The sequence below is a fragment of the Sminthopsis crassicaudata genome, chromosome 3 (assembly GCF_048593235.1).
Source record: "Sminthopsis crassicaudata isolate SCR6 chromosome 3, ASM4859323v1, whole genome shotgun sequence".
Taxonomy (NCBI): domain Eukaryota; kingdom Metazoa; phylum Chordata; class Mammalia; order Dasyuromorphia; family Dasyuridae; genus Sminthopsis; species Sminthopsis crassicaudata.
Window position 1 is genome coordinate 285,582,574 of NC_133619.1, and position 16,958 is coordinate 285,599,531.

The 16,958-nt window shown below is 34.5% G+C and overlaps 1 protein-coding gene across 1 annotated transcript; it reads right to left on the reverse strand.

The window, feature by feature from the left end:
* Window positions 1–11,476: 11,476 nt before the first annotated feature.
* On the reverse strand, window positions 11,477–15,757 carry LOC141562032 (uncharacterized). Its single transcript, XM_074302068.1, has 2 exons — window positions 15,553–15,757; window positions 11,477–13,365 (listed from the first exon to the last, which is right to left on the reverse strand). Exon 2 carries the CDS (start codon window positions 13,241–13,243, stop codon window positions 11,477–11,479), a length of 1,767 nt encoding a protein of 588 aa, XP_074158169.1. The 5' UTR covers window positions 13,244–13,365; window positions 15,553–15,757.
* Window positions 15,758–16,958: the final 1,201 nt, after the last annotated feature.

Genomic DNA, 16,958 nt, shown 5'->3' on the forward strand with positions numbered 1-16,958 from the left:
CTCTTCACACAGGTTAAACCCTGGCTCTGGCGTCTTCTTCAGGTCTTCTCAGGTGGTCCCAAGAAGAACCCTTTTCTACCTCAAGTCTTCTTTTTCAGTGGTCTGTTTTCCCTGAGATGAAGTTTTGTGGTGTGTGTGTGTGTGTGTGTGTGTGTGTGTGTGTGTGTGTATGTGTGTGTAAAACTGGAAAGTTAGGAATTTTCTAATCTACAATGCCATCTTCCCAGAATCCTCCCCTCTTACTTGATTTATAAAATTCCTTTGAATTCTTCCATGGCCTAAAACCAATTCACATTTTTCTTCAAGGCTTTGGATGTAGCTGTTTTGATTTTGTTGTCTTCTGAGTATTTGATTTGATCTTTCTTGTCCCATAATAGCTTTCAATAGTCAGATTTTTTTTTCTGTTTTTTTTCCCCCAAAATATGTTTCCAGAAAACAGCAGTTAGTGGAGGATAGAAAAAAAACCTGAATTCAGCAAAGCATTAATGTAAGGGGTGCTAAGGAAACAATTCACTGGGCTCAGTAATAAAGCTAGAGGATCCTATATAGAGGTTTACTTAATAGGGAACAACAACAAAAGAATAATAATATAGCAAAAATGTCTTCATACTCAAGTTAATTCTGTTAAAATTTCTATATATGCATAGTTCCCATGTAACAGCAGTCTTAAACAGACATATGTGGGAAACTAAACTTTAAGGAACTCAGGATTCATGCAGATGGCATGGGTATGATCATTCAGAGGCAGAGTATGAGTTTAGTTGATGTTATTTCACCACAATTTATGTGAATGTCTTTGAAAAAAATCTTAAGCCATAAGTATGCAAGCAATTATCATTATTACTGGTGTAGTAATCATTGCTCTATGTGTGATTTTTCCTGTGTCTACAAGTAATATAGTTTTTGATGTATGTTGATAGCCTTCAGATTATCCAGAGGAGAAAAGTCAGAATGGTAAAGGACCATGACATATAAGGATTTGTTGAAGGAACTACATATTTAGCCTAGGAAAAAAGTACACTTGGGTATATGATAACTATCTTTAAATATTTGAAATGTTATTTGGAGGAGAGTATAGGACAAGATAAATAGGGTAGAAATTACAGAAGAGCAAATTTTGGCTGTATATCCAGAAAAAAAATTCCAAAGAATTAGAGCCAGTGGTTTCAGAAATGAGCTTTTTCTTCTTGGAAGTCTTGAAGCAGAGACTTGATCTTATACTAGGTATTCCTTTTGTGAATGGGTTAGGCTATTTGGCTACTCCCTTACAACACTCAATCTTGGTTCATAAAGTTCCATATATTCCTGTCCTGCTTTAATTTGAATGCCTAATAGAATTCCAACAAGAGATCATTTCCGTTTCTTTTAGAAGGGTTACAAAATAGTTGTATCTAACTTTAGACAGAGCTCTGTTCCAGAATGGGAAAATTTGAAAACATAAGAACTTAACACATAAAACACTATTTTAGCGGTGCAGAAAGAGATGGCATGTTCAAGCTCTGACACTGACTAAGGAGCTAAAGGAGAACAAATGTGCTCTGAAAAGTCATGGAATCAGAGAATTATGAATAGTCCATTCCTTCTCTCTCATTGCCCACAGAAGAAATTCTCCAACCCAGTTCATCTGTTCTCTTTTTGTTCTTCTTCAAGGATTAAATATAAATTCCTTTATTTGGCATTCAAAAATTTTCACAATTTATATTCTTCTTTTAATTATGATATTCTTATACATAATTCCCTCTACAAATGGTAATCTAGTTGTACTTCTTTGTGATTCTTTGCATAGAACTCTACATCTCCATCTCTATCCCTCTGCAATCTACTATCTCCATCACTTTGCAATATGGTTAGAATGCTTTTCCTGCTCATTTCCTTCTCCTAGAATTTCTAGTTGCATTTAAAATGCAACTCAAATATTATCTTTCAGATACTTTCTTGGGTTTGCTATAACTATTAAATCCTTTTCCTCTAAGGTTCACTTCTATCTAACATGTACTTTGTAAATACCTATTCATTTATATGTTTTCCTTTTCTTTACAATGTAAGCTTCCTGTGGGAAAGTTCTATTTTCATTTTTCTTTAAATTCCCAGGGATTAGTACAATCTTGACACACAGGAAAAGATAAATGCTATTTATCTGTCTTTCTGTGTGTATGTGTGTGTGTTGTGTGTATAAGCATATGCATTCTTTGTCTCATTTTTTCACCTACTTCAAACTTGAGTTATCTCATAAGACATTTTAAATGAAGAGAAAAAAATCAGCAAAAGTGATCAATTCATGAAAAAACAAAAAACAAAAATATGTTCAATATACCACACCCATTGACCTACTGTCTCTCTGCAAAAAAATTGTAGTGTTCTAATATTTCCTCTGTGAAACCATGCTAATCCTTTATAATTTTGCAACATTGATTTTTTAAAAATTTTGCGAACTTTTTTTCATTTTCATTTACTGTATTCACTATTTTCTTGGTTCTACTTCATTCTTCAACTGATCCAATAAATTTTCCATGCTTCTCTGAATTCAACATAATTTTTTATTCTTATAACCCAATAAATTCCATGACACACACATGCCATACATTTATCATATTTTTATTTATTAATTTATTGGCTTGTACTTTGTCCTTAATCCTTTGCTATCAGTAAAGAGGACTAGCTTTTTTCTTATCAATGATCACTTTGGATTATAAGCATCAAAATTCAGTTTCTGTGTAAAATGGTATGGACATTTTACTTATTTTTTGTGCATACATACACATTTCTTTTCAAAGCTGTTGAATTAATTGCTTCACTAAAAAACATGCTAATGGGCCTAATCTCCCCACAATACTTTTCAGTGTTTACTATTCTATTACTTTTATTTACTATTTATTACCTTTCTTTTGTGATCTTAACCAATTCATACAATGTAAGATGATGCCTCTGTGTTCCATTGACATGCTAATCCCAATTTACAATTTGTCCCTGGATTTAAGGAGAAATATAGCATAGTTTATTTGAAACTTAGTTAACATTCACAAGCTCTTTCTGAATTTTTTTTTTAAGGAAGGAACCAAGGTTAGTCATCTCTTCATCTGTCATCTTACTGCATTCCTGTGATCTTCTCCATCATGCCTACTATGTATTTGTTTGTTCATTATTGAAGACCATGGCATCTGAAGTTTCAGTGATCAAAATTTACATCCCTATGGGCAGGTAATTTTAGAAATGAGAGCTCTATTAGAACCCTTGGATTTATATCCACCCTAGCCTTGGTGGAGAGGAAGAAGAAAAAAGAAAGGGAAGGGGGGAAGGTGAGGAGAAGGAAAAAGGAAGGTAGAAATGTAGGGAAGGAATCATGTCTATATGGCTTTCCCAACCCCAACTGTTCCATTCTCTCATATACTTGTAAAAGTAGAACAGAGGAAATGCATAGACCTTTCTTGATTCTCCATTGTAAAATAATTTTTTGCCTCTTTTATGTAAGATAATTTGTCCCATTATACTTTTCCCTTTCCCTTTTTCCCAGTGCATTTCTCTTTCTCAGCTTTTAATCTTATTTTTATTTGGAAAACATCCTTTCATATTCAGCTCACACTAGTGCTGCATCTCTCTCTCTCTCTCTCTGTATCTATATCTATATCTATATATCTATATCTATATATATATGTGTATATATATATATAGATATATCTATATATATCTATATATATCTATATATATCTATATATATATATATATATATATATATATATATATATATATATATACTCTTCCTTTTATAATGAGAAAGTTTTTTTTGAGTTATGAATATCATCTTTCCATGAAGGAATGTAAACAGTTTAACCTTGCGAAGTTCTTGGGTTTTCTCTCTTCTGTTTCCCTTTTATTGTTTCTCTTGAGTCTTATATTCAGCCCTGCTCTTTTCAACAAGAATACCTGAAAGTCCTTTATTTCATTGAATAACTATTTTCTCCCTTGAAGGATTACAATCAGTTTTGCTGGATAAATGATTCTTGGTTGTAATATTAGTTCCTCTGACTTTCTGAATATAGTAGTTTACATCCTCTGATACTTTAATGTAAAAGCTGTTAAATCTTCTTTTATTCTAGCTGTGACTTGTGATATTTTAATTAGTTCTTCCTGGCTGTTTGCAATATTTTCATTTTTTAAATAAATCTTTTTATTTTTCAAAACATATGAATAGATAATTCTTCAACATTAACCTTTGCAAAACTTTCTGTTATAATTTCCCTGCCTTTCCCCAAGTTTTGCTTTTTAGAGTAAGATTATGTTCAGCTCTATTCCAATCTTTTTTTGTGAGCTACCTAATTAATAATATCAATCTTAAAAATATGGTATATCTTACCATGCAAAAAACATTTTTTCCTTGTTGAGTCCCTTGAAATCAGTCTGTAATGTTGGCTATTATATGTTAAATTTTCTTTTGAGTTCAGGTTTGGTTGAAACAAAATTCCAAAAATCTGTGAGTTCACTGAGTATCAATTTTCCACTTGTTCAGTTATGGTTAGTTTTGCTGAATATTTTTTTTTTGGCAGCAGACCTAATTATTTTGATTGTTGATATATATTATTCTAGGACCTGTGGTCTTTTATTGTAGCTGCTAATAAATCCTGTACAATTCTAATTGTAGCTCCAGCATATTTGAATTGATTTTTGTTGTTTGTTTGCTTCTTGTAAAATTTTCTTTGATCTAGGGGTTTGGAAATTTAGCAATAACATTCCTATGTGTTTTCTATATATGATTTAAAAAGAAAAAACAACTTTTTATCCTGTCCCTTCATGCTCTATCAATCCAGAACAATTTTCTCTATTTCTTGCATTATTGTCTCAAGGTTATTTTTTTGGTCACAGTTTTCAGATAGTCCAATTATTCTTATATATTCTCTTCTTAATCTGTTCTCCAGATTTGTTTTTCTTCCAAACTGTTTCATTCTCTGTTCTATTTTTTCATTCTTTATATTTTCTTTTGCTATTTCTTTGTATTTTATTGCACTTCACTAGCTTCCCCTTGCCCAATTTTAATTTTCAAAGAACTAAATTTCAAAGAAAAGGATTTTATTTTTCAGTTGGTTGGCTTTCTTTTTTATAATCTCATTTTTTAAAAAGATTTTTTAAAGTTTTTTTTTCAATCTCATTTGATTTTTGAAGTATTTTTTGAATTCTTCTATAAATTCTTTCTGGGCAGGATAAAAAGAGGCTTTTTCTTTATTTAATTTTTCTCCTCTAAAAATGAACCCAGGTCTTTTCTCCTATTCTTATAATGATTTTCTATGGTTTGGTTCTTTCTTCTTTTGCCTGTTCCTTTTTTTTAAAATAATGTGAACTATTTGTATAAATAGCTCTAAGCCTGAGGTAGGGGTGTCTCTGGTTTCACTTCAGTTCTCCCTCATGAACCTCAACCAAAAGCTTCACCCTTTTGCAAATGACAGTAGCCAGCAGCTTCTCTACTCCACTGCTTCTGCATCATAGGTGTTCTGGTTCCTTCTCACTTGAGACACCCACAGCACTACTAGACTTGGCGTTGCTAATCAGTAGAGGTCCACCCAATCTTTCTGGACCCAGATTCCCAGTGCCCCATGCTGTTTGGGAGGTGTTCCTGTGGTTGTGGCTTAGGCTACCTGTTTGCTGTTTCTGCGGCACTATCCTGGAGGTCTTTACTCTTCACACAGGTTAAACCCTGGCTCTGGAGTCTTCTTCAGGTCTTCTCAGGTGGTCCCAAGAAGAACCCTTTTCTACCTCAAGTCTTCTTTTTCAGTGGTCTGTTTTCCCTGAGATGCAGTTTTGTGGTATGTGTGTGTGTGTGTGTGTGTGTGTGTGTGTGTGTGTGTGTATGTGTGTATGTGTATGTAAAACTGAAAAGTTAGGAATTTTCTAATCTACAATGCCATCTTCCCAGAATCCTCCCCTCTTACTTGATTTATAAAATTCCTTTGAATTCTTCCATGGCCTAAAACCAATTTACATTTTTCTTCAAGGCTTTGGATGTAGCTGTTTTGACTTTGTTGTCTTCTGAGTGTTTGATTTGATCTTTCTTGTCCCCATAATAGCTTTCAATAGTCAGATTTTTTTCTGTTTTTTTTTTTTTTCCTATTCACTTTTCTAACTTTTTTCTTGACTTGTGACTATGGTAAAGTGAAGTTCTGCTTCTGGAGTAGAGGACACACTTGAAGATTTTTTTTTTTTTTTGCTACTGATTTCAGAGCTAGTGGTCTGTAAGCTTTCAATTATTCCAAGGTGTATGGACTAAGGAGAGGTGTGTTTACTACTTTCTGATTTTTGCATTGAATTGACCACAAGCATTCTTTTCCATCCTAGAATTATGACCATGGTCCCTGTTTCTCTGGGGCCATAAGCTCTAGTGTGCCATATTCTTCCTTCCCCTGGGATTGAAAACCAGGACTGTGGGTGGACCAGATCAGAGTTTGAGCAATGCAAAATGGTCCTGCTCAGTACCAGCAGAGGGACCTTTATAATTTCCTTCTGACTAGTAATCTGAACTTTTTAACATCTATGGGCTAAGAATGCCACAGGCAGGCACTGACACTGCTGATTCAGTGGCTCCCATGACCTATTTCTGAATTACTAAGGTCTGGTCTACAATGTTACAGTCTGCACTGGACTGCACTACACTATCACCTGGTTTGATAGACCTCTCTTGCTGAGCTTTTAAGTTGCCTGGGGTTGGAAAATTGTTTCACCTTATCCTTTTGTGGCTTCTGCTACTCCATAATTTGTTTTGAGGCAAAATTCCAAATGCATTTGGAGAGGAATTTGGTAGAGGTCAATCTCTATCATCTAGACTTGTATTTCCACACATGATGTCCTGTCTTATTTACTCTAGTCCTCAATCCCTGGCCTGTCAGTACAGAGCACTGATACTCTAGTTATATTGTAACCTATATTAATTCCCACAATTTGGATTCTGAATTCCTGAGTCTCTGAGAAGGTTAGGGTTCAGATTAAGGAGTTGAGCTCTATTTCAGAGCCAGATGGGTGTCCCATCCCCTTCTCCAGGCTCCTCCACTCTCATGAAGAAACCCTACAGAATGATGCTGTTCTGGTAACTATCAAGACCTCAGAAATCTTTGCACTTCAGAGCTTGTATCTCCATGTCATTGAGAAGAGAGAAGGGAATCATAAGGTGAGGTTGAGTTTTTGCCTAGAAGTAGGGTAGCTAGTAAAATATTGTTATTGGGCCTATGGTGGTCACTGGAGGAAGGGGAACAGAATAAACACAAATTGCATGTTCATAAAGTTTTTGCCTCCTCTTGGATTTCTATTGTTGTAAACTATGGAGACACTTGAAGCTGATTTTTTTGCGTGTGAAAAATTTCTGTTTTGCAGAAGTTTGAGAGATCATGAGGGTCAGAAAAAGTCTAGTTCTTCAACTTACTTATCTCATGATTTTTGGAAGATTACTTGGACAGTTGAGTAGAAGAGATGGACTGCAGTGAGGAAATACATATCACAAGGCAATCAATAAGCAGGATATAATAATAATCCAGGCATGGGGTGATGAAGACTTGCAAAAGGGTGATGTCAATTTTACAAGAGAGAAGAAACATGAGGAAAATGTTATTAACAGAAAACTGATAGGCTCTGGCAACTGATTGGATATAGAGGCATATAAGAAAGTGAAGAACATAAGAATTTTATTAGATTATTACATTAGTATATTATATTACCTCAGTAGTAATAAAAAATTAGGAAGCTGGGGAAAGTTGGGGGAAAGAAAATAAGTTTATTATGTGATATATTGAGTTACTATGGATATATGGAACATCCAGTTCAAGATGTTCAAGAGGCAGTTAGGGATGTGAGACTGGAGGTTTGCACTAGATGAGTAGATCTGATAGTCATAAGCATAGAGATGATAACTGAATTGATGGGAGCTGATGAGATGACCAAGTGAAATAGTATAAAGGGTACAAGTCAGAACCCTTTGGGAAACTAACAGTTAGTGAACATGTACAGTGGTGAGGTAAGTAGGAGAAAAACCAGAGGAGAGGAAGTCATGTCTGAATTACTTCTGTCTTGGGAGTTAATATCCCAATAAATAACGTCAGCCAATGTTACCTGCTGGCTAAATCCTGGGAACAGAGGTGATAAATTGCTGCCAAAACATAAGATTTAATTACCCAGACATTCCTTCTTTGCAACTGACAGGAGTCATTAAGAGTAGGTAATTATTCCAAACAAACATTTTAAAAAGGGAGTTAAGGATTCTGGACTATCAGGGAAAAAAACAAAACAAAACAAACAAACAAACAACAACAACCAATAACCTTTTAAAAAGTATTTTCATTAATTTTAATGAATATTACTATTTTTCTTTAATAATTAATTTTTCTTTATATCTCTTACCTTCTATGCTTATCGTCTTCCTTTCTGTACCATTCTTGGTCTCCACATTTGTGATCCTGCCTCAGCTTCTGTTGTTGCTTTTCTGAATTCCATTCTCTTTGTGGTTTCTATTTCTTCCTTGGTCCTTGTAGCCCTCTTTTTCTATAATCATAATTCTCTAAATTTGTGTCTCTGGGAGACTTTGCTCTATTTCTTCAGAAGTTTTCCTCCTTTACAAATTAAACAGCCCCAAATTTATAATTAATTGAAGTTAGGATGAGAACTAAACCCTATCTACTCTCATTCCATAGACTACATTCTACAGTTAAATAGTAAACCAGTGAAACACAAGTCAAAATGATGAATGTATGCATGCTTTAATTGTGTATGACCAAAGATTTTATTTTACTTTCCTAGTATAACCTGGCCACAGTTGACATTTCTGTGATATTTTCTGTGGCATATGCAGGGAATACTAGGGACTGATGGATTCAGGTGGAACTGAAGTAAATAAGGACTGTAGGCAACATTTTTTAAAAGTTCAAACCTGCTCTCATAACTATTAAGCCAATATAACTCATACTGATCCCTGTATGATCAAGTGAATTCATTTGTTTCAAGTATCCTGGCAGGGGCTATGCTATCTCAAATTGACTTATACCTGAAAATGGCCTCTCCTTCACACTCATTTTAACTCCCATTCTTTATTCATCTTTAGTTGTAGAAGATAAAGTATGGGTGAGAATTAGCCTATCTTCCCTATCCTTCCAAATATATTTTAAATGGGCAAGGAGGTGTTATTTAACATAAAGGAATAGAATCATCATTAATGGATTAAATTGTGAGAGGGCCACATGAGCTCTTACCCACTACCAGTTGACATATCTGCAAGTGTGAGAGAGTAGAATGGGTATTGGTCTAGGAACATGAAAATCTGAGTTTAAATTCTACTTCATGTGTGTACTATTCATAAAGTGATTATGAGGAAAGTGCTACCTCCCAAAGCATTAAGGTTTAAATTATTAAATTATTATATAGAATATATATTGAATCATTCAGAAATTTTAACAGATGTCAGAGTCAAATACATCTAAAGTGTTAAAAACCTAATTTCTGATCTGCTATTTTAAAATGACATCCTTTAGTCAGTAGAACTTACTGAATGATCGAAAATACTATGTATTATGCCAATGCTAACCTGTTCAGTTCACTTCCTCCTATATTCAGTTCAGGTCCCAGCACATGGTCCATCTCCAGTGGTGTCCAAATTTTGCACATTAGTGGTAATATTTAAGCAGTTCTTCCACATATATTTTCAATTGGAGAGCAATGTTTGATTTTCTTTAATTTGCTTTTTCTGATATAGATAGTATTAGGTCAATCTCTTAAATACTGAAATTTCTGTGATATTTACTGATAATCCTCTCTAGTATTCCAGGATTTGTGACTTTAACTCCTAGTAGCATGCTATCTTTGATGCCAAACTGACTCAAAATTGTACTGTTAGTTACATTTTTATATTTCACATAATAGATTTTTAAGGGGGAGTTTTTAGGCCTATTGAGTCAAAATGCATGCTAAAAGTTAATAAAATAATAATTGAATTTTGGTTTTCTCATCATCTCTTATAGAGCCCTGTGGTGTACTCTAGAATATTATTTGGAATATTCTACTGATATGCATTCTTTTCACTTCACTGTAATATCCATATAGATTATCAAATTTATTCTTTACAGAATGGGGTTTGTGATTTCAGCACTCCCAAGAATATCTGCTTTGGGGAGGTATTCAAAGCATAGGGATGACATTATGAGTCAAGGAAGAACTCTTATTAAGATCCCATCCATGGGAGAAAGGGAGAAGCATCAGAATGTTAGTTATTCTAAAGGCATCCTCAAGTTTGCTTCATTCTCATGGAAATTGTGAATACTTTAAATATTTTCCCTGTATGATAATAGGGCCCCTGTGAGTATTTGAGAGTTTCTGCATTGGCTATAGGTTGAAACAGCAATTGACATTTACCCAGATGTACTTCCTTTTTCAATATTCATGTGAAAACTCTATACCATTTTTCCACATTTTTTCTGTGAGGAACAATGAGGAAATATACATTTTAGTTATCAGTCTTGTAGGACTATCCTAGCTAATATGGACCTAGAATAAGGAGGTTTTAGGTCATTAGTTACATGAGTTATAGTTCTACAAATTCCTCATATTCTAATTTCTTACATCACAATAGTATCCCATTACATTTGTATACATAATTTGCTTAACCATTTTCCAAGGAATGAGTGCCTGGTAGTTTCCAATTTTTTGCAAAACTGTGAGATATCTCCTATGAAAAAAACAGGGGTTATTTTGCCTTTCTTTGCACTTAGCACAGGGCTTGGGACATCGTAGTTACTTAATGCTTTTTAACTGTTTGACTACAATTACAAAAAAAAAACAAAAAACAAAAAACAAAAAACAAAAAACAAAAAACAAAACAATTGTGAATATTCTATTGAATACACGACTGTGGCTACCAGGGGATAAAATTCAACCTCTTCTGTTTTGCATTTAAAGGCATGGACAATTGCTCCAACTCATCTTTTCCTGCATACACACACACACACACACACACACACACACACACACACACACACACACACACAGAGTTCAGGCCCCTGGTATTTTATGTTTGAAACAAAATGAGTTTATTATATATGTATATATGTATATATCTATCTATCAACATTCAAATATCCATATTTGATACATGGTTGTTCACTTATTGCCTCATTAGACTGTAAGTTCTTTAGGAACAGAAACTGCTTTTTTTTTTTTTTTTTTTTTTTTAAGAAATCACAGTGCTTGATACAGTCCCTTGGAAAACTATTTGTGCTTAATGAATACTAATTACTGATTGACTTTGTATTGCTAACCACTTAGCAGAAGTGAATGATGCATAGTAAATATCAATATACTTATTGACTAAGAGGATCTATAATAGATTTCTCTTATCGACCCCTAGGAAAAGAAAGTTGTGCTGACTCCATATTTCAAATAATACATAAGTTTAAGCCCAAGCTTAAGAGACAACAACATACAAGGGATCAACTGATATACAAAAGAAAAAAATTGTGTTTTAATTGTTTATCCTACTTTCAAATTTCTTTAACAGAGAAATAGGATATGTATTTTGTCTCACTGACATCTCTCTTATGATGTTCCTGCTTGTGCAGGAGGGCATTTCTCTCTCATACAACTTTTGACTTTGAGATGCTTTCTCCTCGTTTCTCTGGCGATATTTGTAACGTATGAAGTCAAGCCAAGTGAGTTTGGGTTTTAATGGAGCCAGGGGTACAGGCTCTGAGTAAGAGCACAAGGGAAAGACTGGTGTAGGGTATAAGAGCCTGCGTTTAGAAGAAAAGATACTTTGATTCTTCAAACTGGGGTAGTCCTTTGACTGGGGCATTTCAACGAGAAATTTGACACGTTTCTTCTGTGGACTAGGCAAGGATGTTGGTACAGTGATCTTTCTGTCAACACGATAAGAATTCTTTGGAAGCCATGAGCAAGCTAACCCAGAGTTATCATTAGCAGACAGATATTGATTAGTCCAGTGGGTACGTCTGGGATAGTCTTTTGTCTGCCACACGCGAACCTCATTAGAGAAATTACTTTTTGGTTTTTCCCTGGGGAAGGGGCTTATGATGTCATCAACAAATTTTGTATTGTGAGTTTGCCCCTCGATGGTATAAGGTTTGATGTTACATAAATATCTGGATGCACCTCTTTTCTGCTTAGTTTGGACCTGATCTTGTTCTTCATTTTGGTAGTCAGAGATCTGTGTAGCTTTAGTCTGGTAATAACGTCTTTTTGGAGTCTCAGTTAAATTTAAAGAAAAACTTTTGGGGACTGTTATGTCTTGAACCTTGGAATGAAGTGGAACCCTTGAGTGGTGTTCGAGCATTGGCAGAGACATTGGGGTACAGACATCAGGGCGAGATTGAGTCTTCATCGATTGAGATCTGGATGAATAGACCTGACGAGGTGGAGTTTTGGCTCGGGGAACAATATAAGGCTTAAATGTTTTTTGACATCCACAGATCATGCATATGCTCAAGGGTCCCTCAGATTTTATGTAGGTGCGGTTTAGTGGAAGTAAATCATCAGAGAGAAGGTCCAGGGCAAACTCTGTCTGACATTGGTGTCTCAAAGGAATCATGGTTGGGTTATCATAATCATGGAAAAACTTTGTCCAACTTCTCTTAATTAATTGTTTTTTTGTCTTGGTTTCAGGACCTGGTGTTGGTATCTTTTGGTATCTATTGAGTAGATATGTAGACGGTTCAGTAGGGCTGTTAGGCTGGTTCTGAGAAGCAACTTTGAGTTTGGCTTGCTCATTGGAACCCAAATTTTGTTTCCCTTGCTGTTCAGAATGCAACTTCTTCCATGCTTTGTTCCTAGCAGCTGAGGCTTGTCTCTTAGTCGTGGTCTTGGAGCTAGGATCAGGATAATGTGCTGTTGTAACTGTGGCCCTGCTCAGCTTTTTACCTCTTAACTCTGATGCTACCTTCCATGCCTTTGAGGGATTGGGATTTGGCTCTGTCTTGCGATTGGAGATTGCTGGCCCATCTTTGCCCCTGACCTTACTGCTATAAGGTCTTAAGGTTACTATGTTGGTCTGGTGATCCCTAGGGTACAGAATTCCACTGCGTGGAGTCCTACTCCTGAAGAGCAAACCAGAATGTTTTTCAAGGTTGGTTTGCTGGGATAATTTATTTGTCTTCTTCTTACTCACAAGGGGCACAGCTTTTTCCTGAAGCTCAGAGTCTGGTAATTGGGAGCGATCATTCAAGTCATGAGGAGAGGACTTAATAGTGATGATCTGATGTTTAAAGTAAGCCATTTGGTCAGCCTGGAGGTAAAGTGAACCAAATTCAGACAATGGTGTAATCCGATGTAGTGGACATGATATCAGCACTGACTGGGTCTGGTAAGAAACATGTTTTTGAGGAACCAGGACCAAGGCTGAAGATGAAGAAGAGACAGTGAAAATGAGGGGAAGGAGCTACCATATCCACTGCAAAAAGGGGATGGGGTGGGGAGAGTCAGGGATTAAACAGGAGTAGAGCCTTACATTTCATTCTAAGCTTTTCAAAGTCTTTACCTAAAACTGTTTTGTTAGATCTATACCAGAAATTCTTAGCACTCTTAATAAGCTACATGTTATCTCCATTTGACAGACATGAAAAGAGATTATTATAGACCTGTAACAACTTTTATATGTAATGTGCTTTCTTAAAACTACCTATGAGGTAGAGGTATTATAAAAATGAATATTAATAACAACAAAGTTAGCTGACCTTTATATAGCACCTAGTAGATGACAGGCAATGTGGGAGGAAGGTGCTGCTATTATCTCAATTTTACAATTGAGAAAACAGGCAAATAGAGCCCAGGGTCACACAGCTAATAGGAATCTGAGGCCAGATTTGAATTCAAGTCTTCTAGGATTTAGACTTAGTACTCTTTCCTCTATGTCACCTTGGTTCATACATGAAAAAAAAAATGATATACATGGAATCTTGCAAAAAGATCATAGGTATGGCTAATATTTAAATTATAAAAACCAGAACTTAAACCCAGAATATTAAGGTGGGATGATTAAGAGATTTGCTCATAAGATAACAAGTGACAAAAGACAGGGCTAGAACCCAGGTTTTCTGATTTCTTGAATCATGCATTCTTTCCAAAGGACCAATTGGATTTGAGAATAGGGTCAGGTTCAGATGGAAGAGTATTTTACACACATACACACACACACACACACACACACACACACACACACACACACACACACACATATACACACACATACCACACAACACAAAGAGAGATAGGATGGAATAATGTCTAGTTGAAATAAATAAAAATCAAAAATAAATAAAAATCTACCCTTTTGGAAATGCCCCAAATGTTTTCCTCATTTTTTCACTGAAGGATTTCCTTGAAAATGTAAGATATTAATAAAGAATGGCAATAAAATTCTGGATTTAAAAAAAAAATCTATGAAAAGATGATTGTTTAATGACTGTTTTTAAAATGAAGCATTATACTTGGAACAATTTTTTTTTCACCTTGGACTCCCAATTTTGACAGTCTGCTGAAGCCTATAGACCCTCTTTTCAGAATAATATTTTTAAATAATCAAAGAAAATGGTAAATTTTAGTTAAGTGTTTAACAAAAAAATACCAAACATAGAACCTTTGGGGGACTCTAGATTAAGAACCTCTGCTTCCAAGCAACTTCCTAACATCCCCATATTGGAGAACTATTAATAAACAGAGAGCTAATGTGTGTATTTATTTACCTACCATCAACATTATTAAGTCTAATATGTGAAGCTAGTCACTGACTTTGTGGTTCTTTTCTTTTTCAAATTCCCATCTTTCATCTCATCCATTCCCCATGCTCTTATTAAAAATTTTAAAAAGGAAATGTTATGTAATTTTTTTGTGAAGATATGAACTGAAGGAAAGAATTATAGCTGACTTTTGTGAGTCAATTTTTCTAAATTAAAAAAAAAATGAATCTATAGAGCAATATCCTAAATATTTCCCAATGATTTCTATGATGTTTTCATTTTCCTCCTTGATCTATTTTTGTTTAAAAATATAGTTATTATTATCTGTTGTCTTTATATTATTAAAATAGTCTCTATCTATCTCAATTATTAGGAAGAATGGAAAAATAAATTATTTTGCTCTTCAAAACTAATATGTCAAAATAAACTGAGATGAGGTACACTGCTTTACGTTTATAATTTTTCATCTCTACAAAGAAAGGTGAGAAAGTACCTTATGTTTTCTTTAAGGCAAATTTAAGTCACTAAAACGGTTTTGTAATATTCTTTTCTTGGCTTCTAAGACCAGCTTTGCAAATATTTTGCAAAAATTTTCCATATACCTATAGGTTCAATTGCCAGTAACCCTGTCTTTAAAAGGTGTTTTCCTTTATGTGTTCAAGTTTTCAATTCAAGGACATGAAATGTTATTTTGAGATTATCAAAAATGATGTGATATTTACTAAAAGAAATGGAAAAAAAACAGACAACAAAATTCAGACACAAATTTAGACCAACTAGACTCTCTCTTACCCCTACCCCCACTTTACCCTTACTTCCGAGTTCACCCAGTCCCAAAGAAGTCTCTTACCAGAAGTAGCAGTAAGAAAAACAAGAATCAAAGGAGATTAAGTGTCCAAATGTGTGGCCTTCGCATCACTCAAATTTCCAGTAGCCTCAGGGACCAGAAGCCTCCTCTAATTAACTATTAAACTAAACAAAAACAAAGTTACAATAAATTAGTTACTTCAGAGAAATAAATAATTCTTCCTAAGAGGACTGCATACAGAGTTATAAGGAATATAGAGCTATGTGGTTTTAAAAACACTTATTAAGACTGAATCCTATGGTCCCAACCCAGACAGGAGATCTGACACATCAGTCTGACATCACAGAGCACTACTTGTCCATTGTCACCTGGGGTCACCTGGTGTAATGGGGACTTAAGTATTTGCCTTATGGTTTTCATTATAAATGAATGAAAAGCAACCTCAAATTTTAGATATATTTAACATTGCTACATCCTTTCTAAGGGCTGCACCACAGCATAATCATCTTTGGAAGCTGGGCTTTTCTAGTGTGAGGTAATGAAATATGTTTCCTCTGTATGCTTATTTCTCCAGAATAATCCATGATTTTTCCAGGTTAGAAAAATAAGCAATTGTTGGATCTGAAGAGCACTTTTTTATTTTTCATTTTCATTTCCTTTTCATTTCATTTATTTTCATTGACACCACTAAAGCTGAAGTCCATTTAAAATGAACTTTGTAAGATTATAGATGTAGAGATACAAATCTAACCTCTTCCTTTATCAGCCTGAGGAATGGGGGAGGGGAAGAAAATGTGAACTATCTCATTGGAAAAAACAAAACAAAACAAAACAATTTACGTGGAAAAGAGAGGTATTAAAGAATTATCAGATGATCTGAAAGACATGTCAAAGAAAGAGTTTAGACATCATATTTGAAAAAAAATTGTCAAAGAAAACCACACTGATGTTTTAGATCCAGAGAGTAAAATGGAAAGAATCCACCAATCACTTTCTGAAAGAGATCCAAAATGAAAACTTTGTTGAATATTTTAGTCAAATTCCAGAATTTTTGGGTAAAAGAAAAAATATTTCAAATAGGCAGAAAGGTATAATTCAAATATTAAGGGACCCTCAGTAAGGATAACACAAGACTTAGCAGATTCAGGGTTGAAAATAAAAATAACACAGGGTTTGGGATATGATATTATGGAAAGCAAAGGGGCTAGTATTGCAATCAATAATAAGCTACCCAACAAAGCTAAGCATAATCCTTTGGGGTGGGGAATGGATATTTAAAGAAATAAAGGACTTCCAAGCATTTATGATTAAAAAAAAGAGCTGAATAGAAAATTTCAAGAAATTCAAGTGAAACATAAAAATGTATACATGGTAGTGCATAAATTAATCAAGAGTAGTCAGCAAAGTTAAATTATTTATATTCCCATATAAGAAGATAGTACATGTAA